The 16,841-nt window shown below is 42.6% G+C and overlaps 1 protein-coding gene and 1 long non-coding RNA gene across 7 annotated transcripts in view; one reads left to right on the forward strand and one right to left on the reverse strand.

Moving 5' to 3' along the window:
• Positions 1-9,939, reverse strand: part of LOC309642397 — a 152,479-nt gene extending 142,540 nt beyond the window's left edge. Inside the window, exons 1-4 of one of the 3 annotated variants that reach the window (XR_014253153.1) lie at positions 9,815-9,939; positions 9,186-9,358; positions 6,931-6,997; positions 6,103-6,348 (exon numbers count right to left, since the gene is read on the reverse strand). This is a non-coding gene — a long non-coding RNA (uncharacterized lncRNA). Of the gene's footprint in view, positions 1-6,102; positions 6,583-6,930; positions 6,998-9,185; positions 9,359-9,814 lie in introns of those variants that run through there. The other 2 variants (XR_014253154.1, XR_014253152.1) reach the window with 2 other exon arrangements.
• Positions 9,940-10,152: 213 nt separating this feature from the next.
• Positions 10,153-16,841, forward strand: part of IDE (insulin degrading enzyme) — a 110,377-nt gene continuing 103,688 nt past the window's right edge. For 3 of the 4 annotated variants that reach the window (XM_082423654.1, XM_082423655.1, XM_082423656.1), the window contains exon 1: positions 10,153-10,340. In XM_082423654.1, coding sequence (XP_082279780.1) covers positions 10,171-10,340 — 170 coding nt within the window. In that variant the 5' untranslated portion in view covers positions 10,153-10,170. The remainder of the gene's footprint in view (positions 10,341-16,841) is intronic. The other variant, XM_082423658.1, reaches the window with a different exon arrangement.

A 16,841-nucleotide genomic window follows, 5' to 3' on the forward strand; every position in this document is an offset into this window, starting at 1 on the left:
GTAGCTAGGGACTACCCTGGCAGTCCAGTGATTAAGACTCTGCACTTCCACTTCCACCGGTTTGATCCCTGGTCAGGGAACTAAGATCCTGCATGCCGTGCCGTGCAGCCAAAAAAAAAAATTTTTTTAATGTAACTATACTCTGTTCTCTATCAAAAGTAGATTTCTCTTTCTGTGAGCTGTTATACGGGACCCTCTAGCTGTCAGTGGTTTTATTGTATAGCCCATTTATATCCATCACAAACACAATCACTCAATATTTGTATAATTGTCTGGGTTGTGTAACTTGATATAGATACTTGTGGGAAGTCATAAAACATGGGTAGAGTAGGAGATAGTGATTATTCATTAATTACACTCTCATTAATCACTTCAGAAATAACTGAACTTTGGGCTTTGAAAAACTCACTGATCAAAATAATCAATATTTGTTCTACAATCAGTATTTAGTCTACAATCAGTAATTGTTCCACAAATACTTTTAAAATCTCAGTGTGGAGGTACCACCTCACATACACTAGGATGGCTATATTTTTTTAGAAGTGGGTAATAACAAGTGTAAAGATGTGGAGAAATTGGAATCCACACACATTGCTGGTGGGAATGCAAAATGGTGCAGCCTCTTTGCAAAACAGTCTTGCAGTTCCTCAAAAGTTTAAACAGAGAGTTACCACATGACACAGGAAATCCACTTCTAGGTATACACTCAGTAGAAATGAAAACAAATGTCCACATAAAAACTGTACACAGGCCTTCCCTGGTGGTGCAGTGGTTGAGAATCTGCCTGCCAATGCAGGGGACACGGGTTCGAGCCCTGGTCTGGGAAGATCCCACATGCCGCGGAGCAACTAGACCCGTGAGCCACACCTACTGAGCCTGCGCGTCTGGAGCCTGTGCTCCGCAACAAGAGAGGCCGTGACAGTGAGAGGCCCGCGCACCGCGATGAAGAGTGGCCCCCACTCGCCGCAAATAGAGAAAGCCCTTGCACAGAAACGAAGACCCAACACAGCCAAAAATAATAAATAAATAAATAAAAATTAAAAAAAAAAAAAAAAAAAAAAAAAAAACTGTACACAAATATTCAATTGCAGCGTTATTCATAATAGGAAAAAAAGTGGAAACAACCCACATGTCCATCAACTGATGAATGGATGTTTTAAAAATGTGGTACATCTAAGCAATGGACTACTTACTATCCTACAATAAAAAGGAATAAAGTATTGATACATGCTACAACATGGATAAACCTTGAAAAGATTATGCTAAGTGAAAGAAGCCAGACACAAAAGACCACATATTGTATGATTCCATTTGTATAAAATGTTCAGAGGACTTCCCTGGTGGTCTAGTGGCTAAGACTCCGCGTTCCCAGTGCAGAGGGCTTGGGTTCAATCCTTGGTCAGGGAATTAGACCCCGCATGTGGCAGCTAAGACCTGACATGGCCAAATAAATAAATAATTTTAATAAAAAAAATTTAAATGTTCAGAATAAGAAAATCCGTAAAGACAGAAAGTAGATTAGTGGTTACCAGGGTCTGGGGGAGGGGGGCGTTGGGGTGGTGGTGATTGCTGATTGTGTTTCTTTTAGGGGTGATTAAAATATTCTGAAATTAGTGGTGATGGTTGCACAACCTTGTTAATATACTAGAAACCACTAAATTGTACACTTTTAAATGGCAAATGTTATGGTAAGTGAATTATATCTCAGTAAAAATATTCTTCAGTGTGATTTTTGGTATTTGAAACAGAAGTACTTCTGCATCTTCTCTCTGCAGTGATTAATTTTTAAACACAGAAAGTGTTTCTGGCAAAAAATATGACTCTAGACACAGACCTTACACCCGTCACAAAAATTAACTCGTAGTGGATCACAGATGTAGATCGATTTTTGTTTGTTTGTTTTTGTTTCATTTTTTGTTTTTTTGGCCACACCATGCTGCTTGTGGAATCCTAGTTCCCCAACCAGGGATCGAACCTGGGCCCCTGGCAGTGAAAGTGGGAGTCTTAACCACTGGACTGCCAGGGAATTCCCTGTCGATCGATTTTTTTTTTAATCTTTTTTTTTTAATTTATTTTTTAAATTTTTGGCTGCGTTGGGTCTTCGTTGCTACGTGCAGGTTTTTCTCTAGTTGCGGCGAGCGGGGGCTGCTCCTCGTTGTGGTGCGCGGGCCTCTCATTGCGGTGGCCTCTCTTGTTGCGGAGCACGGGCTCTAGGTGCCCGGGCTTCAGTAGTTGTGGCTCACGAGCTCTAGAGTGCAGTCTCAGTAATTGTGGCGCACAGCTTAGTTGCTCTGCAGCACGTGGGATCTTCCCAGACCAGGGCTTGAACCCGTGTCCCCGTCATTGGCAGGCGGATTCTTCACCACTGTGCCACCAGGGAAGCCCTGTAGATCGATTTTTGATCTGTGGTTGGTTGAATCCAAGGATGTGGAACCTGCTAATATGGAGGACCACCTACACTGTACCAAGTTATATAAGGGACTTGAGCATCCGCAGATTTTGGTATCCATGAGAGTCCTGGAACCAATGCCTGTGGGTACTGACGGACCACTGTATATACCCAAAGACGTTGAAAACTTATGTCCACACAAAAACCTGCCTGTGGATGTTTATAGCAGCTTTATTCATAATTGCCAAAACTTAAAAGCTGCCAAGATATCCTTTTAGTAAGTGATATATCCAAAGAATTGAATATTGTTCAGCCATGAAAAGCAATGAGCTATCAAGCCATGAAAACACATGGAGGAAATTTAAATGTGTATTACTAAAAGAAAGAAGCCAATCTGAAAAAGCTACATACTGAATAATTCCAACGATATGACATTCTGGAAAAGGCAAAACTATGGAGACAGTAAAAAGAGCAGTGGTTGCCAGGAGTTAGAGGGGAAATAGGGATGAATAGGCAGAGCACAGAGGATTTTTAGGGCAGCGAAAATACTTTGTATTATACTATAATGATGGATACATGTCATTATATATTTGTCCAAACCCGTAGAATGTACAACATCAAGAGTGAACTCTAATGTAAACTATGCACTTTGGGTAGTAGTGATGTTTCAATGTGGGTTCATCAATTGTAGGAAATATACCTCTCTTGTGGAGGATGTTGATAGTAGGGCAGGCCATGCAAGTGCGGGGTCGGGGAGTGTATGGGCTATCTCGGAAACTTTCTCTCGCTTTTCCTGTGAACCTAAAACTGGTCTTAAAAAAAATAGTCTTTAAAACCTTGAAAAAAAAAAGTGCTTCTGTTCATTTCACAGAGCTTTATTTTTACCTTCACAATAAAGAAAAGCATTTTAAATAGGCATCCTACTATCCTAGTGCAGAATTATATTTTATTGAAATATAAATCTGTGTTTTGTTCTCACTGTATTTCCTTCCAAGCAGGAAGCTAGGTCTTTTCGAAGAATAATTTAAGGATGGCAGGCGTTTGCTACTATCTTGGAACTTCTATGTGAAACCTGTTGGAAGTTATTAGTAATCTGGAGAACTTAGTGTTTTATATAAACCACCAACTCACCGACATTTGATTTTCCATAGTAATTAGTTTATACCTATGATTATTACCATAATTTTTATGTCCTTAAATTTTACCGTAATAACTATTATAGCAGATATGATTTTGCAACCACAATCTTGGGTGGTGTAAGAAATATCACATTACTTTATTTTATTTAAATGATATTAAAGGTGACCCTGAGTTCCTCTTCCACCTGGAAACTTCAACCTTGATTACTATTGTAGATCCCCCCCCAACAACTCACACTCTGGGATGTGCAAAGGTCCAGGGGTTTCACACAGAGAAAAACACGTGGGAAGAGCCCTCCAGGCTTTTATTTATGTGAGTTACTTCTGATATGCCTATTGTGCAACTGCATATAGCTCCTGAAGAGTGGGAACTCTGCTGCTTTTGTGCCACCATTAGGACAAGGGCATTGCTGCCCCAGAACTTTGAAGACAGTGTATTTATATTCTAGGTTCTGCTCCTGCTGAGAAGTCCATAGCCATTCTGACTCCCAGTCATTTGTTTGTGGCCTCTTTTTTTTTTTCTCTCTCTCTGGAACCTTAAATAATCTTCTCTCTCCCTTCAACGTGCTGAAACTCTGCAATAATCTGACTTGGTGTGCATCTGTTTTCACCCACTGAGCTGACATTTGGTGAATCCTTTCACTCTGGCAACTCATTTCCTTCAGTTCTGGAAAATAATTTTGAAGTATCCATTGAATATTTCTACTGGTTTTCTTTTTTTTTTCTGTTCTTTCTTTCTTAAACTCCTATACATATATATAAAATAGATTGCCACTACCTAGTGATTACTATTAATATTTTGATGTATTTCTTTCCAATGTCTGTATTTATATTTTTAATAATTGAAATCAGTTAAATATGTAGTTTCACAACCTGAATTTTTATTTAACATAACTTAAACATTCTTCCAAGCACTAAAAAAGTGTTCATGAATATTTTTACTTGTATGACCTTTTAAGGCTCTTGAGCAACATCTATGCAATTCTTTAGTGACTAGTCAAGGAGTAATACACTTTAGCTATCATTTTCCATAGTTGCCAGAATCATGTTAGGTTTAATTATTGTATGTCTACGGATATGAATGCCAAAGAGAAAAAATAGTAAGCATGTCTGCTTGTGCTTATAAACCGAGGAAAAATCAGTTCATGAACTGTACATAAATGTGTTAAAAAAAAAAATCCTGAAATGCTTAAGTATTGAGTTTCCCCAAATGCAAATTTTTGTTACTATTTAGTGTTCTAATAGTAGCATCTCAGTAGCAAAGATTCATTGGGAGAGAAAGGGAAAGAAGAGGTTTCCAGTACTCTGAACTTCTGTCAAGTTCCAGAACATGCCAGACTCTCTCTTGTCCTTAACCTTTGTGATTGATGTTTCTGCTGTCTAGAGTCTTTCCCTCACCTGTTCTTGTAATTGGTTCCCTCCTACCTTTCAAGTCACAACTTAAATGTCACTTCCTCGGAGAGTCCTTCCCCAACTACTCTGTCTAAAGGAGACCCCCAATCTCTCTCATGAAACCCCCTTTTTAATAGCTAGATCCTGCATTCTTTTTTTTTTTTTTTTTTTTTTAATTTATTTATGGCTGTGTTGGGTCTTCGTTTCTGTGCGAGGGCTTTCTCTAGTTGTGGCAAGTGGGGGCCACTCTTCATTGCGGTGCGCGGGCCTCTCACTGTCGCGGCCTCTCTTGTTGCGGAGCACAGGCTCCAGATGCGCAGGCTCAGTAACTGTGGTTCACGGGCCCAGCTGCTCCGCGGCATGTGGGATCTTCCCAGACCAGGGCTCGAACCTGTGTCCCCTGCATTGGCAGGCAGATTCTCAACCACTGCACCACCAGGGAAGCCCGAAATCCCATTTCTTTCTTTCTCCACATAGCAAAAGAAGATGCTGAAATTTTACTCTCTCTGTTTTCCTTTATCTGCCGTACCTCAGGACTTTTTCTCTAGAGACGGAGGGTGTCCAGGAGAATTAGTGTTCTTATAGCAGGAATGCAAAGAGAAAAAACAATATTCAATGTGTGTAATTTTCAAACTAGGCTCTTAAGGGAAGGCCCTGAGAAGAACCCTGAGCAAGGCAGTGACAGAGAGAGAAGCAGATGACTGCCCTCCACAACTTTCAAATTCTAGTTGAGAAACTCCTGGGTGGTACCTCAGATAGAGAGAAAGAGATGTAGGAGGAAGAAGCTAATGGAGGTCAGGGGCTGTTAAAACACACACACACACACACACACACACACACACACACACACACACACACATATAAATCCCAGGAGAGGAACTGGTGGAGAGTTAGCAAATGAGAAGGGCCATGGAAGCTGGCTCTCCATTGGCAGCTGCCTATGCAGCCCAAACCCTGAACCCTATGCTCTGAACTTTTGCTGCGCATCCACCTAAACTGTCCCATGTGCACACTCCTGTTGTCAACAGCCCAGGACATGCATAAGGCCCCTCAGCATAGATGGTGAGATCTTTGCCACCTCCCTCTACCCAGAGAGGCAGTAGAGTTGATGGAGGGGAAGTCCCAGAACTGTTAATTGGGTGACGCTGACAGCAGGAAAATCCACCGCGGTTACTCTATGGCTGCGCTGGGTCTTTGTTGCTGCGCGCGGGCTTTCTCTAGTTGCAGCGAGCGGGAGTTACTTTTCGTTTCGGTGTGTGGGTTTCTCACTGTGGCGGCTTCTCTTGTGGAGCATGGGCACTAGGCATGTGGGCTTCAGTAGTTGTGGCTCTCGGGCTCTAGAGCGCAGGCTCAGTAGTTGTGGCGCACGGGCTTAGCTGCTCCGCAGCATGTGGGATCTTCCCGGACCAGGGCTCGAATCCGTGTCCCCTGCATTGGCAGGTGGATTCTTAACCACTGCGCCACCAGGGAAGTCCCCTCTAACATTATTTTAATCAAATTATATAATTATATACGTATTAATTTATTTGTTACTCTCTCTCACTATAGTATCAACCCCACAAGAATAGAAACCCGGTTGCTCTTTTCTCTGAGGTATCCTCAACATCTAAAGCAAGGCCTGGGCCCATATTTGTTGAATGGATAAATCAAGAGTAGTCTTAACTGTGGAAAATATGAATTATAAATTTTTACATTAATATTTCAAGAACTGCCCATAAAGTAACTCAAATTCACCATTAAGGACTAGCAAGTAGGAGTCATTTAGGAAAACTTTTAATAAATTTATAATTAATAAATCACTTATCTATAAACATTTGAAAAAATTAAAGTTGCTTTTAGGTATTTTATTACCATAGTACTGTACTTAAAACTAATATACATTATAAAACTTTTTATCATGGAAAATTTCAAACATATACAAAATCAAAGGGAATAGTATTATAAATCCCCCAGACATCCATTATCCAGTTTCAGTAATTATCAGTTCATGACCAATATTCCCCCTCTTACCTCATCTTCCACCGAAGATGGAATTATTCTGAACCAAATCCTAGGCATCATATTATTTCAAAGGACTCTATAAAAAAAAAAAGCTGCTGTGAACAGCCACTAACATAACCCACAAATTGATTATTTAATATCATCAAAATTCTAGTCAGTGTTCTTATTTTTCTCATTGTCTCATAAACATTTCTTTTCCACAATGGGTTTGTTCAAATCAGGATTTAAACAAGAACCAAGCATTTCATTTGGTTAATGTCTCTTTTCTTGCTTTACATTTTTGAAGATGATCTGTTTTTGAAGATTTTATTGAAGTATTGCAAAAAGCAAAGTATATAAATCATAAGCTCAATTAATTTTCAAAAACTGAACACACCCATGTAAAACAAGCTCCCTGCATTCTCTTTCAGTCACTGCAGACCCCAGAGTACTCATTAACCTGACTTCTAATACTATAGATTAGTTTGGTCTGGTTTCAATAGGGCTTGAAAGAGCATGGACTCATATAGCATATACTCTTTTGGGTCTGGCTTCTTTCATCATGTTTGTGAGATTCATTCATATTGTCCAGTGTAATTTGTGTATGTTCATTTTCATCACTGTATAGTATTCCATTGTGTGACTATTCCCCAGTTTACTTTTCCTGTGCATTTTACTCTTGATGGCATTTGAACTGTTTCCAGTTTGGGACTATTAATAATTATGCTGCTATGAGCATTCTAGTACATGTATTTTTGTAGATGTATGTTTACATTTCTGAATATACAGCTAAAGGTGGAATTGCTGGGTCATAACATACGCATGTGTGCAGCTTTAGTAGATACTACTAAATAGTTTTCCATGGCCTATTTGCCCTCATGCCATTAACATATTATCTCAATTACTATAGCTTAATAGTAACTTTTAATATTTGGTGGTGGGAATTTCCTGGCAGTCCAGTGGTTAGGACTCTGTGCTCTCACTGCTGAGGGCACGGGTTCAATCCCTGGTCAGGGAACTAAGATCCCACAAGCCTCGTGGTGTGGCAAAAAAAGAAAGAAGAAAAAAGAAAAAAATTTGGTAGCGTTAAGTGTTTCAGATTCTGCTTCAAGATTGGCTTGGGTCTTCCTGGCCCTTTGCAGTTTCATTCAAATTTTATAACAGCTTGTCATAGCCTGACAATTGTAAGTCCCTTTTAATCCATAGGCTTCTCCTTCCTCTTTTTTATTTTGCAATTTATTTGTCAAAGTAATAGAGTCATTTGTTGTGTAATGTTCCAAACATTCTAAACTTTGCTGATTGTATCCTTATGGTGTAAGTTAACACATTTGTCCCCTGTATTTCCTATAAATGGTAGTTACTTCTAGAGGCTTAATAAGATTCAGCAAACATGCACTTGACAAGCATTGCCTAAGCATTGTGCTTGCTGCCAGATGATATACAAAAATGATAAAGACATCATTCCTAATCTACTGCTTCTTACCCATATGGAAGGTTAAGAGTCAAATAAATGCCTTTAGAGAGTGGCGGCTCAGATCAGAGAGTGTTACTTCCAATGGGGTATGTGAGGAATGGAATTGAAGGAAAGTTTTGTAAAGGCAATGCCTTTTCAACAGGGCTTGAAAGAGCACTGACAAGTTAGTATTGTTGTAAGCATCAATTAGCTGTGACAGCTGTATGAATTGGAGTTAGTGGATGGCAGGTGTAGAGGCTAGAAAGGTGGGGTGAGTAAGGGCCCCCCAAAAGATATGTCTACGTCCTAAACCCAGTAGCCTGTGTTACATTATTTGGAAAAAGTGTCTTTGCAGATGTAATTAAGTTAAGGATGAGATGAGATCATCCTGGATTACCTGATTGTGCCCTAAATCCAATGACAAATGTCCTAATAAGAGACAAAAGAAGAAAGACACAGAAGAGAAGGCAATGTAAAGACGGAGGCAGACGTTGGAGTGATATGGCCTCAAGCCACGGAAGCTGAAAGAGGCAAAGAAGGGATTCTCCCCTAAGACCTTCTGCAGGGAGTGCAGCCCTGCCAACATCTTGATTTGGACTTCTGGCATCCAGACTGTGAGAGAATAAATTTCTGTTGTTTTAAGCCACTAAGTTTGTGGTAATTTGTTATGGCAGCCACAGGAAACTAATACAGATGGGCTGGAACTAGAAAGTAACATTGTGAAATTTTACCTTACACTGTACTAGGAATGCTTCCTTCTCTCTGCTATCTCAGTTTTCATCCATAAAAGGTTTGCCTTTAGCAAAAACTGGTAAAAAAGATCCCCGAGTACCTCTTTGATGAAGCAACCAGTTGATTAAGGAATCCTCCTGAATTCCCATTTGAAGTTATAACAGGATTCAGAGCACTGTCTTTGGCTGTAGTCTCCGGTATGCCACATCAAGAACCTAAAAGCACTTAAGCTAGAGAGTTGCTGACCCTAATTTCGCTTTTCTTTAAAGACCCCTGTAAAATAATGTAACGGAAAGTCAGATTCATAACAACTACTAAATTATTTTCGGATGCAAAACAGCAGAAAGCCATCGGGAGGAAAAAAGTCTTGTCTTACAAATAGTGACTGAAGTACACTGACAATAGTAGTAGTACTACATATAAATGTTTTTAAAAAATATATAGTAGTAGTAGTACAGAGTGGTAGTTTCTATTCTAGATTTGTAAACCCCCGAAAGCCTTGTTTTGCTGTGGCCTGTCCCATCTCCACCTTGCTCTTTGAAGGGTTGCTAGTTTCCCAGGATGGAAACTCCTCCCAGGGTCCCGGCCTCCATCTGGGGGGGCCCTCGAGTCTAACTTCTCCCCGGTCCCCTACCCCGCGGTCCACGTCCCCACCGCGCTCTAGAGGGAGCCCGCGGGCCGCGCGCCCGCCGCCGACTGGTTTTATGCGAGGCCGCCTAGTCCGCGGACCTTGTTCCAACACCTGCACTGCCGGGGCCGACAACCAACGAGGGCGCCTCCACAAACGTGGTCCCTTGGGTCCTCACAGTATTCGTGAGCCCCCTGACCCCTGCTAACACAGAGCCAGATACACATCGCCGCCCTCACGCGTGCGCCTGGCGTGAGCCGGCCGGGCCCCTCTCCGCTCCGGGAAGCCTGGTGGCTGGGTTCCCACAGCTCCCCGGCCAAACTCCGGCCCGCCCGCTAGCTCCGGCCCTGGCCGCCCTCCGTCCCCGCCCTGTCTGGCTCCAGGCAAAACCCGGGGAGGCGGCCGCTCGGAGGCTCCCGGGAGGCGGCGCGGCGCGGCGCGGCGCGGCGGGCTGAGCATGCGCAGTGAGCAAGGCCGGCTCCGGCGCAAGAAGGAAGCGTTCGCTGTGGTCCCGGCGGCTGCGCTGGGTATGCAGTACCGGCTAACGTGGCTGCTGCACCCCGCGCTGTCCAGCACCTTCCGCTCGATCCTTGGCGCCCGCCCGCCCCGTCCGGAGCGCCTCTGTGGGTAAGCCGAGCGGAGCGCTTGGGCCCTCGGGGCCCTTGGGTCACGGTGGTTTGGAGCTCGGGTTGCAAAGTGGTGATTCAGCACTTAAAGCCGCCGCCGCCGCCCCTCACGCCGCCTGTCCCGCCGGCCTGGGGCCTGGACGGCCGCACTGAGGCCGCCCGGGGCCCGGAAGGGCTGCTCGCGGGGCGGGAGCTAGGGCCCTTGCCCGGAGAGGAAGGTGTCCCTCGGGCGGTGAGGGCGGACGGAGGCTGTGACCCGGGGTCAGCGGGCGTGTGTCACAAGTGCGGGGGGCGCGGGGCGCGGGCGCGGACAGTCACCCCGGCCCGCTCCCGGGAGCCGCGCCGGGCCGCGCCACTCTCGGGAGAGTCTTCCTGTGAGGGACTGGGACGCCGAGGCGGACTGTCCCTTGCCATGGGGTAAAGGATCTGAGTCCAGGGAGACCGCTTCTCACCTTCCTCTCAGCTCCGCTTTTTCCTCTGCGGACTGAGTTTCCACTCCTCTATGGAAATGCCAGCCTTGGGAAGTGTAAAAGTTTGCCGGCCTCCGCCTTAGCGAGTAGCCGAATGTTGGCTTTACTGTGGGAGGGAATTTGGGAGCCGAAAGATACCCTGGGATCCTTCATCGCAGCTCCCTTGTTTTACACCTGGGACAACCGAGGTCCAGGAGAGATTGTGGCAGAAACCAGGATTGGGACGCAGGTTTTTGCCATCCGGTGGCGTGCTGTCTCCACTCGGCTGCTCTGTGTGTGGTAGAAATTGTCAGCGTTGTAGCGAACGCTGAATACCCTTTACTGTGAATAAAGAGGAATTGGCAAAGATGGGCAGTATTGTCTTGCCCTACTTAGGTACATTATTTGAACTCTTCGTCTGGTTTAACAGGTATCTGGGACCTAATAAGTGCAGGGTACAGTGATGACTCTCTGTGTAATATGGTCTGCCTTCATAATTGCTGGAGCGGATTGAGATGCCACGAGAGCATAGCCAGCTGAGAGGGTCAGAAGCTGGGCAGGATGTGTTTTAGGAGAATGGTGCGGGACAAAGACAGAGGAGGGGGTCTGGGCTGGCCTCTGAAGGAAAGGCAGAAGGTGGGTGTAATCCTACCTAGGTGTGCAGGTTAGCCTGTCTGTGTTGGGAGGACGGTGAGCAGATTAGTCGGAGCCTTAGAGAATTTCCTTGGGGGAATTAGGAGGAAACAAGTCCTGTGTTATAAAAGTAGGATAATGCCAGCTTGACCTTTGGATTTTAGTTGGGCTTTTTCTGGTGAATAATAGGTAGGGAGCCATTAGGAGTTTTTGAGGTGGGAAGTGATCTAATGAAACTGGTTGTTTAGGAAATTAGTTTGGTAGCTGTGTGCAGGATTGTAAGGGAGTGGAGAGGCCTGAGGCAGAGAAACTGGTTGGGCCTTAGTCTTTACTGCCTGAACTAGGATAGTAGTAATGGTACTAAAGGAGGCCTAATGCAAATGAAGAATCTGTGGAACTTGTTTTCCCTCTTGTGATTCTACATCCCAGAATCCACTACAACATGCAAAAAGATCCCTGAGTTTAGAAAGGGAAGTGGAAGTGCTGAGCATAGGTGGGGTACCTTCCTGGGCCTCCTTCATGTCAGAACACTTTTTAAAATTGTTGCTAATAGGCTGTGTTTCGCTCCACCTTATCTCCAGTGTACAGAATTTGTGATTTTACAGAAAGCATCAATTTTAAGTTTTATACAACTAAAAGGTTTATATGTTCTACTTGCAATTCACTTTTCTCTATGGTTTTCTGCCACTGTTCTTCACTTTCATTGATGAAGTCCAGGGCATGGGTTGAACAACCAGAGCTTCAAAATATGGTGGTTCTCAGAGAGGGAAATTCGAGATTCAAAGCGTAATAAGTGAGATCAACCATTTAGAAAGCTCTACACTAAAAATTAGTGTCTGAAGCTAGTAAGGAAAATGCAGGTCCAATCAAAGGGATCAGGGTGTAGTTTTAGGAAGGAACATACTAACACCGGAAGTTACCATATATTCCGATCTTAAGGAAGGCACTCAATCCTACTCTACATAGTAGGAAGAATGCGTTAACAGAGATGGTTACGTAGCTATTTACTGGAAGAGCTGGGATTTAACCAGTGTCTGTCTGGTGCCAGAGCCTGAGCTCTTAACTGTTATTTTATACTGCCTTTGCCAGTGTTTGGGCATTCGTTTCCTGTTCTAACCTCTTGAGAAAGAAGTGGTCTTACAGCATTTGTATAAGATCAATTCATTTAAAAAGCAGCCTCATTGTTCTCTGTTCAGCCATATTGGATAAACGGGAGCTCTGCAGAATCATCTGAACCTAGGGGAACCTGGAGGTAATAGCCCAGTTCCTGGCAACCACTTGAAGCACTTGAGCACCAGTCATCTCACTTTGCAGGTAGCTCTACTTTGCCTTTCTCTGTTCTACAGGCTTAAGAAACAGTGGTTTGCCAGGTGGGGCTACCTATTAAGATTCAGGCTTTTAAACCACTTTTAACCAGAACAATGTCTTTTAACAATTTAAAAGGACCGGATGCCCTTGAATATCTTTAGCATTAGCCGCACACATAAAAAGTTACATTCTGCCTATCTGCCTTAAAGGTTAGAGCTGGGCACGGTCTCATGAGAGAGTAATGTGGGGAGCGGAAGTTCAGTATATGTTTCCTTGAGAATGGGTTTCCTTTCCGTTTTCCTGTTGGTATTTTATATCTCCTAAACAGGTAACAGAGGCTCAGCCTACCTTTCAGCCAGGGTGATAAGGCTAAACTCTCTTTCCATAGGATTAGATCCTCTAAGGTATGTTGGGCTCTGAAGGCTTGGGTAGGGTCTTCCTAACCGGCTTGTCTTCAGTCTGCCCTCACTCTTCTGTCTGTTCATTCAGCCTTACTTGAATGTCTGTTCTGTAGTGATCACTCACTGTGCTCAGTGCTGTGGGGGATGCAAAGACAGTCAGTTATAAATTCTGTCCTCAAGGAGTGTTCAGTCATGTAGTGACTCGTCCATTCCTTCACCTCTGACCTTTCACTGAACATCTCCATTTTTGTGTTCTGTTCCTTCTTTCAATTTATTTTGAAAAGCAACTCAGTATTATTATCACAGTACTCTTTTTTTTTAAATTAGTAGATCATGTTTTCCTCTTTTTTTAAAAAGAAATTTTTATTTATTTATTTATTTGGCTGTGCCAGGTCTTCGTTGAGGCACGCGGGATCTTCAGTTGCGGCACACGTGTGGGATCTAGTTCCCTGACCAGGGATGGAACCCAGGCCCCCTGCATTGGGACCATGGAGTCTTAGCCACTGGACCACCAGGGAAGTCCCCACAGTACTCTTCTTTTAAAATGGTACTGGGCCTCCCTGGTGGCGCAGTGGTTAAGAATCCACCTGCTAATGCAGTGGACACGGGTTCGAGCCCTGGTCCGGGAAGATCCCACATGCCACGGAGCAACTAAGCCCATGCGCCACAACTACTGAGCCTGCGCTCTAGAGCCCGTGAGCCACAACTACTGAGCCCGCGTGCCACAACTAATGAAGCCCGCACGCCTAGAGCCCGTGCTCCGTGACAAGAGAAGCCACCACAATGAGAAGCCCGCACACCGCAATGAAGAGTAGTCCCCGCTCGCCGCAATTAGAGAAAGCCCACGCACAGCAATGAAGACCGGATGCAGCCAAAAACAAATAAATAAATAAATTTTAAAATAAATAAATAAAATAAAATGGTACTTATAAAATTCTTATAGAGTTAAAAGCTATAAAAGCTTTTATTCTTCCCAGAGAACTGTATACTTTCTCTTTGCCTATTAAAAGTATGTAACTAAAAAAAAAAAAGAAAGAAAGAAAAAAGTAGGACTCACAGGCTGTTCCCCGAGGGGAAGATATCACACTGCTTGACATATTTATCCCATGAATGAATTAATGGTCTTCCTTCAACACTGGTTTTCTCTGTTGATTTTCCTAGTTTTGCATATGTTGGTGTTATCATTTTCTCAGTTTAGCTTGAAAATTGGAGTAATCTATGAGTCTCTCTTTTCCCTTCACTGCCTATTCCCAAGACCAAACTCTCTTCAATCTTTCATCTTAAAGTTTCTTGGAGTAAACTTGATTATCCATCAGGATCCTAGTTCAGGCCATAATAAATCTTCCCTGACATCTCACATCTTCAAGTTTTATAACTGATTTTTCCAGCCTCCTATTTTCCTATTAGTTGATGCTTATCATTGCTGTTGTCTTGTTTAGACACCACCAGTGGTTATGCACTATTTCAAGATCAAGTCCAAACTTCTTGACCTAGCATTTAAGCATCTCATAAGCTGGTCTTAGCCCAACTTTTCAACCTAACTTCACTCTTCTCCAGTCAGACTCACTAATTTACTGATTCTTGTACATGACCTGTTGATTCCCATTCTAGAATGCCCTTCCCTCTTTTCTTTATATGACTCAACCTGTCCTTTTTAGACCTTATACAGGTCACACAGTTATCTTTCCTTTTTCTGAACTTAATGATTTTAAGATATTTTGAAATACCCATTTTACATTTAACCATATACTGCCTCATAATTTTTGACTCTTTTAATTATTTAATATTATACATGCCAGAGTGTATAGGACAAAGAAGAATAACAAAATGAACACCTGTGTACCCACCATCTAGTTTAGGAAATTTCTGGTAACTTTGAAGCCCTTTGTGCTCATCTCCCCTGGAGAGGTGATGTTATCCTGAATTTGGATATTAATTCCCTTGATTTTTCTTTATTGCTTTATCATTCTTAATATATTCCTAAACAGTACATTGTTTAGTTTTGTCTGTTGTTGACCTTTATGGAAAATTTTCTTCTCTGAGTTACTTTTTTTCATTTAACAGTATTTTTGAGATTCATTCACATAGATGTATGTGTTCACTGTTGAAAGACAATCTTATGTGAAAATGTCACTAATTATTTTTTTATTCTGTTGTTGATGGAAATTTGAGTTGTTTCTTTTTTTTTCTATCACAAATAATCCATGTGGTAGGCTTGCCCCAGTACCCAATCTTCTCTACCTACACTCACCAGGGTTCTCATCCAATCACATATATGTGTTTCGTCCAATTTGTAGCCACTTACCACATGTGCTTATTTAAATGTAAATTAACTAAAATTAACAATTCAGTTCCTCAGTCACCCTGTCCACATTTCAAGTCATATGTGGCTTGTGGCTGCCAAATGGGGCAGTGCAGATATAGAATATATCCATCATCACAGAAGTTTTATGAAACTGGCTTGATCTGTATTTGGGCAATTCCCAAATGTGTATCGCTAGCCAGAACCTCTCCCCTGAATTTCAGATTTAGGTAATAAACTTCCTACTCAGCATTTTCCTTTGTATGTCTGGTATACATCCTTTTTTTTTTTTTGCGCCCGTTTTGGGTCTTCGTTGCTGGGCACGAGCTTTCTTTAGCGGCAAGTGGGGGCTCCCCTTCGTTGCGGAGCACAGGCTCTAGGTGTGCGGGCTTCAATAGTTGTGGCACACGGGCTTCAGTAGTTGTGGCACACGGGCTTAGTTGCTCCGTGGCATGTGGGATCTTCCCGGACCAGGGCTCGAACCCGTGTCCCCTTCATTGGCAGGCGGATTCTCAACCACTGCGCCACCAGGGAAGCCCCTGATATACATTTTTAACTGATCATGTCCAAAACCTGTCACCAAATCTTCTACGTCAAAACCTACTCCTGCCACCAACTTCTCCCTTATCTCAGGTAATGACACCTCTGCTCTTCCACTTGTTTAGGCTAACAACTTGGAATCATCCTTAACTCCTTTATTGTTCTCATAGCCCTCATCCAGTCAGCATATACATCCAGATTCAGACTCTTCTCACTGCCACCACCCTGGTTCTAATCACCCTTTTACCCAGATTACTATAATAGCCTCTTAACCAGTTTCCTTGCTTCTGCACTTGCCACTCTAACCATTATAATAATAAAGAATATTCCTTTGACAGCTCATCTGATACATATCAATGTTTGTAATCGGTGCTCTTAATAGTTTTAATTTTTTAAATAGCTGTATAGTTGCCTTTGTAGTATAGCAACAAAGTCTCACTCAAGATCAGTTTATGAGGAAGATAATACTGCTTATTATGGAGCTTTTTGTCACAAAGGATCCAAGTTCACTTGCAATAGTAACTGGATAAAAAATATCCAACAATTCAATGACTAGCATAATGGGCCCTGCAACTCATTTGTTTTTGTTTTTGTTTTCTTCTGTCTATTAAATACAAAAAAAATGCCTTGTGGGGCAAACCTAATGCATAATTGACTTTCTTAAGGAATGAGATTCTGAATTCAGTACTTGCACTGGTGATTTTTTTTCTGAAGAACACATGACCTACTACATATATGCTAAAAATCAAACATTCTGCCTTTTAAGGGAAAACTTAAATGAATCTATTTAATACATGGCTGATTTTAAAAATTAATTTTTATATTTACCAAAGTAATACAGGCAGAGTTTTAAGAGTTAAATAGTACTA

The sequence above is a fragment of the Balaenoptera physalus genome (assembly GCF_965194825.1).
Source record: "Balaenoptera physalus genome assembly, chromosome: 14".
In the NCBI taxonomy this organism is placed as follows: Eukaryota; Metazoa; Chordata; class Mammalia; order Artiodactyla; family Balaenopteridae; genus Balaenoptera; species Balaenoptera physalus.